At 49.9% G+C, this 18,876-nt stretch overlaps 1 protein-coding gene across 15 annotated transcripts in view; it reads right to left on the minus strand.

Annotated features, from left to right (window-relative positions):
* Nucleotides 1–18,876, minus strand: part of Ttll9 (tubulin tyrosine ligase like 9) — a 50,143-nt gene that overhangs the window by 8,435 nt on the left and 22,832 nt on the right. For 13 of the 15 annotated variants that reach the window (XR_010047428.1, XM_023560234.2, XM_063248550.1 and 10 more), the window contains 8 exons: nucleotides 12,454–12,522; nucleotides 11,812–11,895; nucleotides 10,660–10,750; nucleotides 10,344–10,463; nucleotides 9,425–9,465; nucleotides 8,364–8,451; nucleotides 1,022–1,080; nucleotides 107–303 (listed from right to left, as the gene is read on the minus strand). Coding sequence is in view for 14 of the 15 variants with exons in the window: in XM_023560234.2 (XP_023416002.1) it covers nucleotides 107–303; nucleotides 1,022–1,080; nucleotides 8,364–8,451; nucleotides 9,425–9,465; nucleotides 10,344–10,463; nucleotides 10,660–10,750; nucleotides 11,812–11,895; nucleotides 12,454–12,522 (749 nt within the window). In the remaining variant the exon portion in view is untranslated. The remainder of the gene's footprint in view (nucleotides 1–106; nucleotides 304–1,021; nucleotides 1,081–8,363; nucleotides 8,452–9,424; nucleotides 9,466–10,343; nucleotides 10,464–10,659; nucleotides 10,751–11,811; nucleotides 11,896–12,453; nucleotides 12,523–18,876) is intronic. The other 2 variants (XM_003476334.5, XM_013159859.3) reach the window with 1 other exon arrangement.

Consider the following 18,876-nt stretch of genomic DNA (forward strand, 5'->3'; position numbering starts at 1 on the left):
TCCGAGATCTCACAGTGGCAGAACTGGGACTCAGGTGGGGTGGTCTAGAAGCGCAGTGTGTAAACCTTACGTGCACCCCCTCCTGCTGGGCTGCCCTCTCACTCACGGCTTGAGGTCCTGGTCGATGAGGATGTCATAGCCGTACAGCTCGAAGCAGTGCTTGTCGCTGATGATCACCTTCTGCACGCTCTGGAGGCTCTTGATGAAGATGTTGTCCATGTCGCTGAACAGTGTCTCTACCACCTGGGGGCTGTGCTTCGATGCTAGGTACTGCCGGAAGCGCTGGAGCATCCACTTGCAGCCCTGGGCCAGCAGCCAGATGGTGAGGGACTCGGGTAACAGAACCCCACCTGCTATGACCCTAGAGCAAACCAACTAGCATAGCCCTTAGGCCTGAGTTCCATGATTGGGACCATCTGGGTGTAGCCTCCTTGTGTGTAACTAACAGGACTGGCCACTAGGACCCTAGGTGTCCCTGCCCATGTGGCTTGTGCAAGCCTCTTCCCTCGGCCACCCTCCCTGAGGAAGGACTACAGTGACCATGTGCCTTCTGAAGCCAAGAGTGGCCAGAAGGAAGGAAGGCAGCAGGTATGAGCTGGGGTCACTGTTCTGTGCCCCTGATCTGGCCTGCACCCCTGAAAAGTCTAAGCATTTGTATTTGAATTTGGTCTTGAAGGTTTTTGTGCAGATTAGACAGATCGCAGATTAGATTGATAGGTGACATAGATGATAGATGAATAGCTAAGATAGCATATCTGTGTGATACACCAGTTGATGGACTGAGCAATAGGAGGTACTGTCCAGGTAGAAGGACGGAAGGCTTTTTGTTTGGGGTGCATTAGTTTGACCCGTAACTTTCAAAGATTCAGACACATGATCTGTGGACCATCTTGCACCCTTGGCTTGGGCCACACGAATGGGAAAGGTGGCCCTGTCCTCACCATGAACTGTGTCCTGTCTAAGCTTCTAGCCCTGCCTCCGCAAGGCTGTACTTGTGGAGCACAGAAGCCCGGCCCCTCACCTTGTTTGGGTGGTAGTCAGGAGATGTCTTCTGCACCGCGACGTTGGTGAGGTGAACATCTGATAGAGGTCGGCAGTCAAGGCCAGCGTGGACAAGAAGAGGGAGCCCTGCTCCACTACTGCCCCCGGCGATGGCACTGAGACCCTTGCTTGGGATTGACAGGAAAGCTAAAAAACAGCTCACAGGCCTTGGAGTCAGTCAGGTCTGCCTGCATTTGAGGGGCTGTGGGCTCCTGAGCAAGCCACTTAACCTTTCTGAGTCTTTTCCTCTACCTTGTAGGTGGGGCAATCTGACAGTGTGTTGGCTTCCCAGGATTATTTGAAGAATCAGATAAATCCTGTAGGAAATGGACACAAGGCCTGCATAGCTGATACTATATTATGGTATTTCAGCTCAAGCAGAGAGAAAATTTTCTTACCAAATATGGAATAGCCGCCTCAGGACACACTGAATGCCCCATTGCCACAGGGGTTCAGACTGAATAGCCAGCCACCTGCAGGAATCCTGGAGGAGGAGAGCCAGCACCAGTGCAGGGCTGGGGCAACCTTAGAAGACCCTGAGACTCTGCCTTGTGGTATTGTCACTGTTGTCACCCTCCAGCAATGCTGGCAACACTTCGCACACATTGTCGCATGTGTTCCCCAAATAATTCCCTCCTCCAGATGAGAAGCTGAAGGCTTAGAGAAGGCGATGATAGCCATTCTGACTACCTTGTAGGCCTAAGCAGGTTGGACCCCAAACCTCCCAAAATAAGACCAAACTATCTCCAGGACTTATCAGGGGACATTTCTCAGCCAGGGAGGAGATGGAGGCCTCATGTCACTGATTTAAGCCCAGTTTCTCCTTGTTTGTGGCATGTGGGACAGAGCAGGGTGGTGTCAGCCTCTCAGAGAAGGTAGCTGTCCTCTTTAGCATCTTTCTTTAAGAATGTCATCTTGGGAGTTCTTCAAAGACTTTCTTTCACATTTGTCTGAGCGGTTTTCTGCCCCAATTTCAAAAGAATAAGGATACAATCAATCACTAAATAGGAAGGGAACCCTTACATTTACAATCAGTTGATTTTCTAAAAGGCAACTCAAGACAAGTGTGGTAGCACATGCCTGTAATCCCAACACTTGGGAGGCTGAGGCAGGAGGATTGCCTTGAGTTCGAGGCCTACTTGAATTCTGGGCTACTTAGTGAGTTCAAGGCCAACCTGATCTGTACAGCAAAGGCCTGTCTCAAAAAAAATACTATTACCAAATGGCAATTCAGGGGCAGGGGAAAGAGCCTTCCACAAATGGGGTAGGGGTGCCTGGATGTCCAGGGGCAAAAGAATAAAAGGGGACCCCTTTCTCACACCATAAACAAAGCTCTCCTACAAATGAAATGCAGACCTACACAAAGAGAACTAAAAATTCAAAGAAGAATATATATAGGAATAAGTCCTTGTGGCCTTGGGCTAGGCAGAGTTTCTTCCTTCAACCAAAAGCACAATGAGAAAAGAAAAAAAACTGTCTGTAAAAACAAACATTTTAAAATTTTGTGTTTTAAAAGACATGATCAAGAAAATGAAAAGGTAACTCACAAAATGGGAGAAAATATCTACAAATCATTGATTTGAAACAACTGTACTCACAATCTATAAAGAATTCTTGTAATTCAACAACAAAAAGACAATTCTATTAAAATTGAGCAAAGGGGGGCCTTGGAGGAGAAACAAGAAGACAATTCACCCTTCCTGTGAGTCCTGGCAAAAGCATTTTAGTAAACAAGGCAATGTGCCCATCCCGTGAGTTGGCAGAAGCCGTGCTGGGCCTGTAACGAGTGACCAGTTACTGGGAGCAGTAACAAGAAACCGGTTCTCCCCTCCTGCCAGGCAGCTGGTGCAGAGGCAGCTGGTGCATGGGCTGGGCGACAAGAACATTGCACCCCCAACCCGCAAGCAACCAGCTGATAGGGAGAATCACAGGCTAAGTTAACAGCAACCGAGGTACAAAATCACCTTAATTCTTGCGTTGTTTGACTGACTGTGCAGATCTAGGGCCAGTAGTCTGAGCATCTACTAAGAGAATAACAATATGCAATATAGCAAATAAGGGGGATTTCCTTCTGTCTTGTTTTTGAAATCAAATATTGTTTTTGCTGTTGTTTTATTGTTTTGTTATTCAATGTTCTGTTTTATTGATTTGATTCTGTTCTGTTTTGTTTGATTTTATTATGTCTGATGGTATGGGCAGCAGTTTTGAAGGAGGCATTTCGGTAGCCATTGTTGGTTGCCTATTTTGAAATCCTATTATCCTGTTTTAAAATCCTATCACTTTCACTGTTTTGTTTTGATTGGCTTTATTGTTTTATTTTGTTTGGTTTTATTCTCTTTAAAATATGCTTTCATTCTTTTCTTTGATTGGTTTTATTCTGTTTTGTTTTGATTTTATGATGTGTGATGGTATGGATAGCTATTTTGCAGAAAACAAGAGACATTATGGTAGCCACTGTTGATTTCCTGTTATCTTGTTTTGAAGTCCTATATTGCTTTCTCTGTTCTGTTCTGATTATTTAGCTTTATTGTGTTTTGTTTGATTTCATTCTCTTTAAAATACAAAAAAAAAAAATGGGTAAAGGACTTGAATAGGCCAACAAGCATACAAAAAGGGCTTGGCATTATGAGTTTTAAGAGATAAGCAAAACAAAACTACCTCACATCTACTAGAATTGCAAAAATAAAAAAGATAGATAATAACAAGTGTTGGTGAGGATGCAGAGAAATTAGAGCCCTCAAAAACTGCTATTGGATGCCAGGGATTTACCTCAGTGGCATAAGCACCTGCCCGGCAAGTGCAAAGTCGTTTCGATCCCCAGTACCCCCCCAAAAAAACTGCTATTGGACGTGTAAAATGGTACAGCACTTTGGAAAACAGTTTAGCATGTCCTCACAAGGTAAGCATTGCATTACCTGTGACCAGTGAGTCTGATCCTAGGTGTATGCCTGAGACACAAAAATTTACATCGATACAAAAATGTGGTTATTAAAATTCCCAAAGCCACATTTCATCATAGAAAAATGTAGAAACAACTTCGAGTGTCCACCAATAGATAAGTAAATCCTATACCCCTTCACTGGGTATGGCGCTTCCACATAACGGCATGCAGTTTGGCGGTGATGAGGGAGGAAGTAGTGAGCCACAGGCTGTGGCAGAAGGAAACTTACGTCCTGCTAAGGAAAGAAGTCAGGCACAAAAGACCACACACTGCGTGGTTCCCTTCCCATGAAAGTCCAGCCTAGGCAAAAACACAGAGGCCGAAAGTGGTCACTAGGCTGGGAGGGGAGTGACAGCAAACAGGTGTGGGGTCTCCTTGGGGCTGATGGAAGTGCTCTCCACCCCCACGGCTGTGTGGTGCCATCCGGCTGCTTCAACTGCACTTTAGCGGGAGCATTTCCGTATGTGAACTGCATCTCAGGGCTCAACACAGTCTCGGTACAGAGCAAGAAAGAAGCTTGTTTTCTCTTATCTTTTCTTTTTCTTTTTCTGTACTTTGAGTTTCCTGATTCGTGTTTAGTGTCCTGTACTGCCTTTATGATGATGATGATATATAAACATATCATACATAAAGCTCAATTATATTCCCGTAAAGCGATCGTTTAAAACAGCAGGAAGCGCAGGAGCTCAGGCGTTTGAGGCGTTGGTTTTACTGGGGAAATCGTTCCCTCCCGGTCAGGGCAGAGGGGCCCAGCACTGCCCGCTCCTCGCTGCGGGCCTCCTGGGGGCCAGGGAGTTAGCCTCAAAGCCTCCCCTCTCCACACACAGACCCAGAATCCATTCAGGTGGCAGAGTAAACAAACCACTGAAATCAACCAGGAGAGACATGAGACCGATCCAGGTGAAGTCCTTGGGGAGAAAGGAATTCTCGGCATGACACTGGACATGACATTGGACAGACAAGCATATGAAAAATAGAAAAACCGCATCAGGACAAAAACTAAAGGTAAATATGACTAGAGGAAAGATGGTTGCAAATATGACTGTCATATTTCTGTCACATGAAAATCTCACAAAAATTGCTAGCAATAAAAGCGTTATGACTCTAATAAATAAGACTGTGGAACCCAAAAGAAAATCTAACTGGGAGGAGACCAACCTGGGGAAAGGATCAAAGCGCTGCTAACAGAAGAGACAGTGTAAAAGGCGGTGGGGAGCTGATGCTTCCTCCTGGTGTGAGTTACACCATTTTCATTTTGAAAAATTCTGAACTCAGAATAATGGCAAGATTATGCTTCACCTGGAAGTGCCCGTTGTCCTAGAAATGGGCTTTTAAGATGACTGTCCCCAGCACTGGCTACACTGCACTCAAACGAAATGGGCCTGTTAATGAGGGCGGGGTAAAAACCTCTGCAGAGCTCCTCTGCAGAGAATCCGGCAGATGCCCTTCACTCTGGTTCACTCCTCTGTGACACACAAGGGGAGACCGTAAACACAGTGAAGCGTTTACCACGGACGTTGTGCCTTCGCAGCCCTGAATGCCACAGCAGCAAGAACTGGCAGAACCCTTCCCAGCGCCTACACACTGGACCACCAAGCCATAAATCCACTCCATGGGATAGTTTACAGCTTAAAAAGATGTCTACAAGGAAAATTCGGAAGCTAATGTTTAGTGGGAGAAAAGGTTATCTATTTCTTCGGATGGATCTCACATGTAAAAAGTAATGGACACCATGAAAAGTTCTGCAAATGGCGAGCAGCTGTGTCTGGAAATGTGCCTGGAGAAAGAGGCTCCTTTTGTTGCATTGTTTGTACTCTGCGGAGTTTCCTGATTTGTGTTTCATGTGCTGTGTACCTTAATGAGGACAGCAGTATCCTCTACACACTACTGTTTGTATTACCAGAGAAGAGCACCTCGGTTGGAGAAAAGGTTTAAATGCAAGGAAGTGCTGAAACCAGGAACAAAGTGTTTGCTGACCTGATTCTAATCCTCTGCAACTTTCAGGGGTAGCAGATTACTAAATGATGCTCACGCTTTTTCCTAACATAAACATCTTTTTTAAAAAAAGTAAAACAAGATAATAAAAATTTTGCACCTTGCTGGTTTTTTTTTTTCCCACTTAAAAGTGGCAGTTGCTTTTCCATTTCAATCACTGATTGTCCTTACCAGATCCAGGACATCATGCGATGCTTTATAATTCACTCCGCCCTCCCACCAGGGTGAGTTGAGTTGTTTCTACCTGTTCACTATTATATACAGGATTTGTGCTGGTATTTTCCATTATGTATATATAGATGTATATGTGTATTCATATACACTTGATTACTTTGAACAAATTATATATAATAAACAATAAAGTCAGTATTTGATTATTTTGTAACCCCAAAGTTACTTTATTATTTGAAGAGTTGTTTTGTAACATCTGAAGCAAATATGGCAAAATATTACTGTCTGCTAATAATGGACAGTGGATACACAGGGCTCTGTTTATAGTCTTTTGGGCAGTTTTCTCTGTATTTTAATACTGCAAACTTATAAACAATTTAAACGGTGTGGTAATGATATGTACTCACTCACTGTGAGTATTTAATGAGCAAAGTCTCATAAAATAAAAGCCAGCCCTGGGAAAGGGCTAGGGCTGTTTAATGAGTCCCCGGAGATGGGCAGACACTCGTTAGTGAGGGCGGGAGGACACTCACATTTACTAGGGTGTTCACTCTGCTGGGCACTGTTTGTTGGCTTTTGCATATTTTAATCTTAATTAAAAAAACAAGGTGGCAAAAAACCAGAATTAAGTTAAATTTGATGACTTGCATGTGACAAATCCTTAGCGTTACAAAATAAAAGTGATATGTTATAAACAAAATGATGAAGTTGAAAAAAACAAACTAAAAGGTACTCAGAGCTGGGCATGGCGGTGCACATCTGTAATCCCAGTGTTCTTGGGAGGCTGAGGCAGGAAGATTTCCTAGTTCCAGCCCAACCTGGGCAGCTTCGTGAGTTAGCAAGATATCTTCTCAAAATAAAAAGGGATGTGAATGTAGCTCAGTGCAAAGGTCCTGGGTTCAATGCCCAACCAAAATAAAAAGTACTCAGAAATGCCTAGTATCAACTGTCCATGCAGGTAGATGAAATCGATACGTGGGATGCCCCCTTGAACTAGACCAGGAAATGAAGGCAGAGTCGTGAACTGGCTAAGAACATCGGCTGGTTCCCAGCCAGAAGCCCGGCAGCCTCACTCCACCCCACCCCCTTTCCCTCTGGACGATGATCTCCCGAGACAGGTGATCCAGACCTGCCCACCCAGCTCCCAAGCAGTTCATTCTGAAGCTCAGACCTCGAAATCCTAACACCTTTTGCTTTTGATGTATATCATTTGCAGATAATACATTTCATGGGTCAAAAGTACAAAAATGTATATATCAGGAAACATCTTTCCACCCCTGTCCGCCCATTCATTCTCCTCCCAGACACAATTTCTGTCTCTGGGTTTTGTTTTGTTTGTTTGTGGTTCTGGGGATTGAGCGAGGCCCTGGCATATGTTACTCCCGTACTGAGCTCCACTCCCAGCCCTGTTTCCAGTTTCCTGTCCCTCTTTCAGAGACCTCTGTAGGCACAGACCAGCAAACACACATAGAAGTGATTCTTAATGTGAATGGAAGCACATTTTTCATTATTCTATACTTTGCTTTTTCCAGTTAATAATTCATATTTGCACATTCCATTTTAACAGCTGCATAGTATTCTACTATACAAAGGCACTTCTCATTTGCTACTTTTTTGGGTCTCACAAAAAAGGGTTGTACAGTGACTAACCTGAGGACTTGTCCTTTCCAGTGTTGGGGAAATACCTGTAGGATAAATTCCCGGAGAAACATTACCAGAGCACACAGTGTGTGTGTTTGGCTTTTGATAGATATTTCCCAGACTGCCTGCTAAGGGTGTGGACCGACTCACACTCCCAGCAGCAGCACAGGGATGCGCCCAGCCCTGCCAAGGCAGCGCGTCAGCAAAGCCTGGCCTCTGCCAAGTGGACGAGTGAAAGTGGAGTTATGTTTGGATGGATACAGGAGCCAGTGACTGGCACTGAAGAGGAAGAGGCATTAAAGGATGCAAGCGTCCCCCACAGGGCAGGCCGTCTGCTCCACTGCACCATGGACATGATGTCCACCCAAACCATTGCCCAGAGGAGCAGCTGGGGGCCAGCGGCTCAGAGCAGAGAAGCAGGTCCCTCTACCCCGTCGCCTCACAGGGAAAGGACAGGGCGGTTGCATCCTGCGCCCAGACTCTCACCGGAACCCAGCCCACAGCCGGGCTGAGGCGGCTCCCTCGGGAAAGGCAGAGGCCAGACGGGCTCGCACAGCCGCGGAGCCCAGGATACACTGATCGTCGATGCTGCTCAGCGTGAAGCGGGTGTTGGAGAATCTCGCGAAGCCGTCCCTGTAGAGCCAGGCGCGCAGCGGCAGGTACTGAGGTGGAGGTGGGGACGGAGGGAGGGAGACAGGGGACTCGCTGGACATCGTGGCCCCAGGCTTCTGCACCTGCTGTCCCCTCACTGGAAGGCTCTGCGTTCTTTGCAGGTCATCCATCCTTCCAGGATCCATTCCCACACGTCTTTTCTTTTCTTTCTAGTATTGGGGACTGAACCTAGGACCTTCCCCTGAGCCACACCCCAGCACCAGCCCTTTTTTGTTGTTTTATTTCGGGACAGGATCTGCCTCAGTTGTTAAGTTGCTCTGGCTGGGTTTAAACTCACAATTGTCCTGCCTCAGCCTCCCAAGAGAGCTGGACTCACAGACATGCACCTCCGTGGCCTAGTTAACATCAATCCTTGACACTGTCCCTTCCTTTTGGGAGCGGAGGAGATGCAGAAGGGAGAGGGAATGGCCTGGGCTCCCCCACTGTGCGTGACACCCCAGCAGATGTGAGTCCTAGCAGCAATGGGTGAGCCTGTCTCAGACAGCCCAGTGTCCCTGTGCCCAGCACAGAGCAGTGCATTGTGAAGGGTTAAATATTTGCTGGATGAATGAATGAACGAACAAACAGACCAGCCAGTGGGTGAAGGGAGAACAGCAGCCCTGGAGTACCAGAGTAGACTCTGGGGACACGCTGTCTGGATTTGAGTCCCAGTTTTGCCCCTGTGTGTCCCTGGGCCAGTCTCCGGTGTTTGTTCCCATCTGTAAGATGAGGTAACACTCAGAGCTCCTCACCAGGTAGGTGGAGGGACTGGATGGCAGCCAGCCCGCTGCACAGATAGCCTGTGGTTGCCATGGATGGCTGAGTGGAGAGGCACAGGGAGAAAGAGCGAGGTGCTGGCCCGCCCAGGACGGTGAGCCTCAGCTGTGTCTGCTTGCTGCGGCTCAGGCGGAGAGTGAACCCCTGAGCTCACGCACAATCTTCTGGAACAGCCCCCCCCCCCCCCCCCCGGCCTCGGTGACTCACCGACATCACCAGCACATAGACTCGCAGGTCAAACTTGCGGCCTGTGGGCAAAAAGAAAAAAAAAAGAGATTAATTTGTGTAGCAAATATTGAGTGTGTGTCAGACAGCATGCTCCATGGGGGATACAGCAGGATGGACACAGATTCCTTTTACAGAGCTCCCAGGAACACACACACACACACACACACACACACACATCATGGTACAAGACGATAACAGGGTAAGGGGTGTCAAACTCTGTGACCTATGACAAGAGAAGGTGGCTTCTGACCCCAGCATGCCACAGTGCAGGGTGAAGTAGTCTCAGGCAGGACAGAGGCCCAGAGGGCACCACCAGCCCAGGCAGAGGGAGATGGGGAGACAGAAACAAGGGTGGCAGGGCAGACCAAGTGCAGTCTTTGGAGTCTGTTCAAACCCTGGGTGTGCCATGTGCTGGCCTCTGTGCCACAGTGGAGCTAAGGGGACCGGGCCAGTGGGTGCAGGGAAGGAGGTCATGGCCAGGGCTAGATGGAGGTGAGGGGTGGTCAGACAGCTTCAGGAGCTGGCCTTGAAGAGTGGGTGTGTGCGGGGCGGAACCTGCTGTGCCAGGCAGAGCCCTCTTCTGGGCTTCCAACAGAGGGGAAGAGGCTGAAGGTGAGGGGGCTGCTGGGAGAGGGCTGGGCTTGGGAGGGTCTGGCTGAGGTCGAGAGATCCGGGCCCAGGGGCGAAGCGTCAGCTGGGAGCGTGAAGCTGGGGCCACTGATGTGAAGCCACAGAGAGGAGCCACACATAGGTCATCGTATGGGGACGGGGAACCAAGTGGCACTGACACCCTCTCTGCCCGCACGCCTGTGTCTGCAGACCCTGTGTGGGAACACACAAGGCTTCAGGGCTCAGGCCCCCTGGGCCTTGTGCCTCCTGAGTCTCCCTCCAGGTCCACCTGGGTTCCTGCAGGTCTCTGGCTTGGTGCTGTCCACTCCTCCGGGGTGCAGGCGCCATGAGAGCAGTGGGCAGCAGGGCCCAGGCCACGGCTGGCACCAAGGAAGAGCTTTATACCCATCTGCAGGACGATGCGTGAGTGATTAACTCAGTTCTCCAAGAAGGGCGCAGGCAGAGTGCGCAGCCCGTGGGCTGTGCTGGGAAGTGGGAGGAGGCAGGGCAGAATGCCTCTGCCCATCATCCCCTCTGCTGTCAGTGCCAGTTACTGACGGACTGCTTGACTACTGGAGGGCGGGGAGCCAAGGCCGGCATCTCACCTCCGATCAGGTAGGGATTCTCGATGTAACGCTGAGCTACGTAGTTCTCCACGGGTAGCTCATCTTTCTGGTCATCAGAACTTCTCGCGTCCTACTTGTAATAATGTTAATCACTGACAGTCATTAAGCATTTTCCCATGTAGTAGGCATGATCTTTGGGGCTGTACTTGGGCTATCTTACTTAACCCTCAAATCAACCCCCTCGGGTAAGTATTAATGTAATTCCTATTCTCACAGATGAGAAACCAAAGCACAGAGAGGTGGAGTCACTTGCCCAAGGTCACACAGCTGGCCGGTGGTATTCGTGGAGTGTAGACCCATATGCTTTGGGCCCAGGACCCGAGCACTTGACCTGTAGACCCGGATGCCTGGTAGGGCAGTCACTGGCTACACGTGGTTATTTACATTTAAATCGCTCAAAAGTAAATGAAGTCACATGCTACAACATGGGTGAAACTTGACGACAGGATTCTAAGTGAGAAAAGGCAGATGCCGAAGGGCAAATATTATAGGGAAAGTCAGACTCATGCAGGCAGAAAGCAGATGGTGCTGGATGAAGGGCAGCGCTGGTGTTTAAGGGGTGCAGAGTTTGTGTTTGGGCTGGCCACACAGATGCCTGGTGATGATAGTTGCAAAACAATATGGACACACATGATGCCCTGGGACGGTGCCCTGGGGCAGGGTGAAGGAGTAGAGATTATGTTGCATTTAGCTCAGCACAATTTGTAGAAAGGAAGCGAAATTTAAAATCCAGGCCCCCCGCAGCCTGTCCAGTGCTCTGTGTTGCTGTGACTGGTGGTCAGCCTATCCGAGAGCGTGGATATACGCAGTTTCCATCACTGTGAAGGGCTGTCCTGGGCAGCGCTGCCCAGCCCACCCAACAGGTCTCCACTGGAAGACAGGCGCTGTCACAGGCTCAGCTCTCCCAGCCTGCAAAGCCCTCTCCTGCTGCTGTCCCCTTCCGGCTACCTTGTGAGGGACCAAGGTCCAAACACAAGGTCCATTCCCTGCTGGGTCAGCACAAGGGCCCAGGGGAGGCCAAAACCCAGACCTCCAGGCTTCGAGGCCAGACTCCACCCCCACCAGCCACCACCCCACCTCGCCACCCAGGCTTTTGCTTCCTGTGACCTGAGCCACCCCACCTCTACTCACGTGGGTGCCAGAGGGATTGGCAGTGGCAGCAGCGGCACGGACGGGCTGGGCCTCCAGGCTGGTGAACTTCTTGCCGGCAGTGCCCTGATGGTGGCATGGGAGGAATGGGGACACTTGGGGTTGGTGGCAGGGAGACGTATTAGTGCAGCACTTGCTGTGAGCCTGTAGGAGCTGGGTCATCCCGTGCCTCCCGCACCATGGGCACCGCTAAGGTCCAGAGGGCTGCACCCCTTTTCCCAGGAACACACAGTCTGTGCATGCCAGAGGCTGGATTTGAACCTGGATTTCCACTGCGCTTTGTGTCTGGGCCTGAGGGTGTGAGGCTCAGCTAGGACCCAGAGGAGGAGCCAGCTCTTCCCTGTCTCTCCCCAGCCCAGAGCAGGAGGCAGATAAAGAGCTTGGGGTGTGGAGCCTGCTAAGTGCAGTCCCTGTGGGTGGCTGCCTATCACCTGTGTGTCCTCAGCAGCCACTGTAATTATCTCCACTTCCTGGGGCACCAGGGGGTCCAGCAACTGCCCAAGGTCACAAGATCAGGATTTGAATCCAGGCAATCTGGCTCCAGAGATCCCCCCTGTGGGGAGGAAGGAGGGGTCCTTTCCTAGCCAGAGCACATGTTGGGGAGGTTGGGAAGGACAAGCTCACCTTCCTCCAGTCCATGATGTCCTTCAGCCTCCGGAACAGGAAGATGCCCTTGCCCTGAGACCGCGCAACCTGGGACGTGTGGACAAGGAAAGCAGATCTCACTTGGGGGTGCTGGGGCCCCCTGTGCCTGGGGCCCATCTCCCACACTTCTCCATGCCCCCCTTGCTTTGCCATAGGGGCCAAACGAGTGGGGGTGACAGCCTGACTTAGCTCACAAAGACATACATTTGCATGAATAATGCAAAAGAACAGACAATTAAAAAAACATTTCTAACAGTCCTGGGAACATATCATCCAATTCTTTTTTTGGAAATCAATTTGCCTTCCTAATTAGGTTTTGCTTCGGCTAATACTGAAATCAGTGTGCGTTTACTGAACCCCAGCATGGATAATTCATAGCTCACTGAGCTGGGGGCTGGGAGAATCTTCAGGATCTTGCTGAGTGGTCCTCATGAAGGTATTACTTCCTCCTATAAGAGCCTACAGTGCTCTTCTACAACGCTCACCTGCCTGGCCTTGCACACCTCCAGTGCCCAGGAGCTCACTATCTGTCCCGGCCCCAAACAGCCCTTTTTGTTGCAGGATAGCTTTGTTAAACAGTCCCACACTAGATGCCTACTTCGTGCTGCATCATACACTATCACTGCAACTCAGACCTCATGGAACTTCCACAGCCTAACCTGTACTAAGCTAAAGTTTACCAGTCTGGTCTAGTTTCTAGAGCTCTCCTGGAGCAAATCTGATTCCAGGGCACCAGAATTGCCCTTTAGCAATTCATCAATGCACCCAGCAAGCGCAAACTCACTTGTCTCTGTTCTCTGGGGACACGGCCCACCAGGCCCACCCAAAGCTCCCTGTATAACACTGGCCAGGCAGAGCTGGCAGGCACAGCGGCACAGGCTGCCCACTGCTCATGCTGGGGCTCATACTCCGCCTGCCACCCTGTGTATACTACATGAGAGCCGTGTGTGCCCGGAAGGGGTCCGAAAGACTACAAGGCACAGTAAAGGAGCAGGGGCAGCCAAGTGTGCAGTGACCAAACAGCAATGTGTCAGTGGACATCGATGGCTTTCCACCAGGTCCCCAGCCTTGCAGAAAGCTTGAGCAGGGACATCACTGTAAACAGGGCCTCAGCTTCATTAGTCACCAGGGAGATGCAAACAAAATCACAAGAGATACCGTTACACTCTCCTTGAGAACGGTTAGACAATAGCAAGCATTAGTGAGGACAGGGAGAGACCGGAACTCACACACAAGGGCAGGAGTGCACTCTGTTTGGAGGTGCTGGGCAGAAACAGCCCTCGAGCTGTGCCCCCAAAGCTCCTCTCCCAGGTACCTCACAACAGAAATGTGCAACCTGAGGATCGGGACAGGGACATCGTGGCCGCACAGTTCATTCATAACAGCTCCTACTTTGAAACTCTCAATCAGGTGAACGTCTACTCAATGGAACAACGTATGAACAATTTACATCAGCAGGGAGCATTGCGTGCCTATAAGGCAGAGCGGGGAAAGTAGGCACGAGCTGTCAGGCTCAGTGATTCCAGTGACTTCAAGCACACAAACAGGTCTACGCTGGTAGTGGCAGGGAGCAGGTGTGAGTAGAAGGGGCTGAGAGGGGATGCTGGGAGCTACTAAAGTTTATGAGTCTGGTGCTGGTTACCTCAGTGTGTTTGTGAAAATTCATACCATAATCCCACAACTTGGCCAATTTTTAATGTTTTATTTAAGTTCAACTAAAAAGTATCTTTTAAAGTTCATTCCTTTTGATCTCAGAACCCCACCCCACCCCTGCTGGTTTCCCTGTCCACCTCTTTCTGGCTGCCAAAGCCCATCTCTTCTGAGGGGGTTGGAAAGGCTAGATGCTAGTTTTCCCAGCTTTTCTTGAAGCTGGTGGAAGCCATGTGGCCAGTTTTGGCCAATAAGATCTAAGAACCTATCTGCTTAGTGATTCTGGGAAGATTTTCTACCAAAGAGGGGCCAGTCATGGCGGTATGCACTTGTAATCAGCACTCTGGGAGGGTGAGGCAGGAGAATCACAAGTTCAAGCCCAGCCTGGGGAACGTGTTGCCTGGCAATGTACAAGGTTGGTAGGGCTGGCATCACTCATTAATCTGGCAGATGGCATCTTCTACAAGCAATCACAACATCTCCCGTCTCAACATCACCTCCCCTTGAATCCACGTGAGCCCTCAGGATGCCTCCTGTGTGTGGCAGGGTCATGGGGTGGGATTGTCTAGGCAACACAGCTCCCGCACTGCGATGAAACACACAGAGATGATTATTGCTCCCGTTCATCCCCTGTGGTGGTGATCTTCTCAAGGATAGATGGCCAGACACTGACTTAAGCATAATGATTTCTAATGACAGTGACACCAACAGCTACAGTAATATTTGTTGGATGCTCATTCTGTGGCAGGCCCATGGACTCGCCAACATTATCCTCTGACATAGGGTAATATTGTTCCCCTCTGCAGCCAAGGAAACCAAGGGACAGAGAGGCCAAGTGTATTACACAAAGTCATCCAGCCAGCAGGAGAAAAATCCAGGATCATTAAATCTATTATGCAAGCCCGAGCCCCTGTCTGTACCACTTGCAAAGTGCCAGGGGACACAAATCAATGATAAAAATGAGGCCATTTCTGGGGATGTCTGTCTCACTTGATATTTGGGGAGTAAATTATTTATATATATAAAAAGGTCTATTTGTGATTGAAAAAAATTGAGTGGATTACTAGAATGAATTGTAGCTTTGATTTGGTGTCAGCTATGGTCATTCACAGTCCTTGTCCTCCTGGGAACTCTGCCCTGTCCCTGAGGGCCACACGCATCACGTGACAATCATAGTGGCATTCACTGAGGGTGGCTCCCCCATGGCTGCTCCCTCTTCCCAACAGATCTACATTTGGGTCAACTCCTCCTGGTAGCCCTGCCTTCTGGGGCAGTCTGGTCTCCTCCCACCTCCTGTGACTGGCTCAGGCACTGACCAGCAGGGTGCCAACCAAAGCTGTTGCAGAGATTTCTGGGAAAAGTTTGTGTCCTTCAAAAGTGATCCAAGACCAGGGCATTCCTTTATTCTCATAGCATGTGGAGATGTGAGGATCTGAAGCTAGAGCTGTGGCAGCCACACTGTGATTGAGAGGACCAGCCTGCCACTTTGGCAGGGAATTGATAATGCTGCTGAGTCCCAATAGAGTGCCCCTGTATCATTCTTTATTAAAGGAAATGCCCTCAGATCTATAAACCTGAATGACAAAAAAATTGTTTTCAGGGGACTGGGGATTTAGCTCAGCGGCATAAGTGCCTGTCTTGCAAGTGCGTGGTCATGAGTTTGATCCCTGGTACCGGTAAAAAAAAAAAATGTTTTCATCTTTATTGTCACACTCCAGCCAGATTTCTACATTTCCTTCTTTATGAGTCTAAGCCAGGCCTATCACTTTGCCATTAAAAGAAATCAGTTACTTTTTCATTGTATTACAAGTACTACAGCTATTTCAAAAAAGTGTTTATGCACCTTATGACTTGGAAATTTAAGGGTTTTGTGAGCGTGTGCGCTGCAGTGGAGAACGAGGCCTCCACTCCAGCTGCAGGGTGGCGTGGGATCGCGGACCTCCGCGGGCAGCACCCTCATCTGCACAGGCCCCGCCTCCCGCCTCCCGCCTCCCTCCCGCAGCGGCTGCTCCCAGCCAGCCTGGCCTCCCGCAGCAGGACGCCTCCGCTGACCCCCGGCCTCTCCCGAGGCTGCGCTGCAGTGAGGACCCACGGCTCCTCCCTCCTCGCTTCTTCCTTCCTCCTTCCCTGGGCCCACTGCGGCTTGAACCCTGCAGCCCCTCCCTGTGCCCTGCCGTTCTTTCCCGGGTTGAATCTTGACATCTGTTTCTGAGAGGTCCACGCTAACACAGTTTGATACCTGTTTTTCAACAGAGTTGCTTTGCTTTGTAACCAAATGTACTTTATACTTTTAAAACCATTGCTTTTTCATAGGTCCCTATTTATCTCTAAATTCATTAAGTTGTACAAATTAAATATGTATAGTAGCCGGGCGTGGTGGCTCACGCCTGTAATCCCAGCACTCGGGAGGCTGAGGCAGGAGGATCATCGCGAGTTCAAGACCAGCCTGGGCTACAAAGTGAGCTGAAGGCCAGCCTGCACTGCACAGAGAGACCCTGTCTCAAAAAGACAAATATATATACATATATATATATATATATATATATATATATGTATAGCTTGTATGTGTACAAAGCTTTTTATTTTTTTTAGTTCTGAAAAAAAAAAGGTCTTGCTATGTTACCCAGGCTGGCTTTGCACTTGAGAGCCTCCGGCTTCAGCCTTCTGAGCCATTAAAATTGGAGGCATTGAGATTGGAGGCGTGGGCTAACAAAGCAGTTTTAAATAAAACATTGTCCTGTGACAGGATCCACACATGTCATCATACATTAATGGCAGGGAAACGGCTTAGATGTCTTGCTCTCTTATTTAAACCAGTGTGTGTGTGTGTGTGTGTGTGTGTGTGTGTGTGTGTGTGTGACAGGGGTCTGGACCCAGGGCAAGTGCTCTACCACTGAGCTAAGTCCAGGAGAGGAGAAGGAAAAGGAGCAGAAGGAGCAGGAGGAGGAGCAGGAGCAGAAATGGGCGGAGGAATGGGAGGAGGAGGAGGAGAAATTCTGCCCTGGACTGTGACACAGAAATCCGCCTGATATCCCAGCCCTCCAGCCTGCCCTGCTGAATTCTGACTTGCTGGTCCCCACGATATTGCATGAGCCAAGTCCTTAAACACCCACGCCCTGGCCTTGGGTTTCCCTGGAGAGTCCTGGGAACTGGTCAGGAGAGCACATTCACAGGCCAGGAGAGCCGAGCGGCCCAGGCTTGGGAACCACTGCTTTCCAGCCTCCCCACTCCAAGGGTCGTCCATCTGGGGACGGCTGCAGTGGCATCTGGGGTGGGGGGGGGGTTTAGAACTGCAGCCACTCAGGCCCGCCCAGATCTGTGGAGTTGGGCTCTGCCTTTCAATCAGGTCCCCAGATGGCGCATGGCCACATTTAAGTTTGAGAAACTCCGAACTTGTGCTTCCGGGGGCAGGTGGAAGAAGGGCTGGGTTCTTGGAAAGAACGTGGAAAAACATCAGTTATTGGGCACCTCGTGCGGAGGCCTTGACGTAACGCGTGTGGTCTGTGTGTGTAACGTGCATCACTCCTTTGCCTTGGCTCACCACCCCTCGCTGGTCCTGCTCAATCCCAGGAACCTACGCAGGTCACACAGCTCAGACAGCCTCAGCTATTCAGAGGAGACGACACACGCGCACACACATACACACACAGCCAAGACTCTGCCTCTTAATTACAGCTGTCGTTGCCTCTGCTGCTAACAAAGGCCTGGGCTGGGAAGAGAATCAGCTTAATATGCAACTGCTCATTGGCAATTAGTGCAGATGATCATTTGTCTGCGAGGATAATGCGGGAGCTGGAACCCGCCCCTGGGCCACAGCGCTCAGCCTAATCCCTGCTGCCAGCCAGAGTCCTGGCTGCGCCTGCCCGCGGCACAGGGAAAGAGGGGTCCCGGGAAGGACCTGCAAGCCTGGACATCCTGGCTCGGTCCTGCGGGAGCATCTCCTGTGCTGCTTCTTCCATCCCTCCAAGCACTGGGCTGATTGCTAAGTCGGCATCAGCCAACATGGGGACCCATATTCGGCTTCATAAGAGGGCTGCTCCTGGCTGACAGCAATCCCTTCCCTTTCGGGTTCCCCGGGGCCCAGAACCACAGGGGCTTTGGGCTGCCTCCAGGACAAGGCCTCGATATACACGGTTCCCTCTGGAATGCTGTTCCTTGTCTAGGCTGGCTCCTAGGCCTCCTTCAGGTCAAAGCTCACTGCCAATTCTTATAATCATGACTATTATATTATGTACACTACCTATGGTAACTTACGGCAGGTACTATAGTTATTCTTGCTTTGCAGATGGGGAGCTGCGACACAGAGAAATTGAGTAACCTGCCTGGCGTCACACAGCTAATTAGCACAGCTTATAGAAGCCCGATCTCTTACTTCTTTGGAGAAGCCTGCCTAGGTGGGGGGACTCCCCCTGCAGTTCCCCTTCCAGATACCATTCTTCTTAAAGACACTCAGCACAGCTGTGACCACACACATCTCCTCAGCTGGCTCGCGGTCTGCACTCAAGGAGCGCAGAGACCATATGTGACTTGCTGAGAGCTGTAATCTCAGGCTTTGGTCCCAGAACCTATGGGATACTTGAGTACACTCTTGGGTGCTTCATCTGTGAAATGGGACTATGACACCCACGCGCGTGGACAGTCATGCAACAGAACCCTTGGCATGGCCAGTCACTGTTTCCTCACACGTCAGGGAGGGAGGCTCTAGACTCCCTGCCCTGGCGTCCTGAAGATCACTTGTGCCTTCACTGAGGC

This window comes from Cavia porcellus, unplaced genomic scaffold, assembly GCF_034190915.1.
Source record: "Cavia porcellus strain 051 isolate PalLab524CR breed Dunkin Hartley unplaced genomic scaffold, mCavPor4.1 scaffold_5, whole genome shotgun sequence".
NCBI classification, from domain to species: Eukaryota; Metazoa; Chordata; class Mammalia; order Rodentia; family Caviidae; genus Cavia; species Cavia porcellus.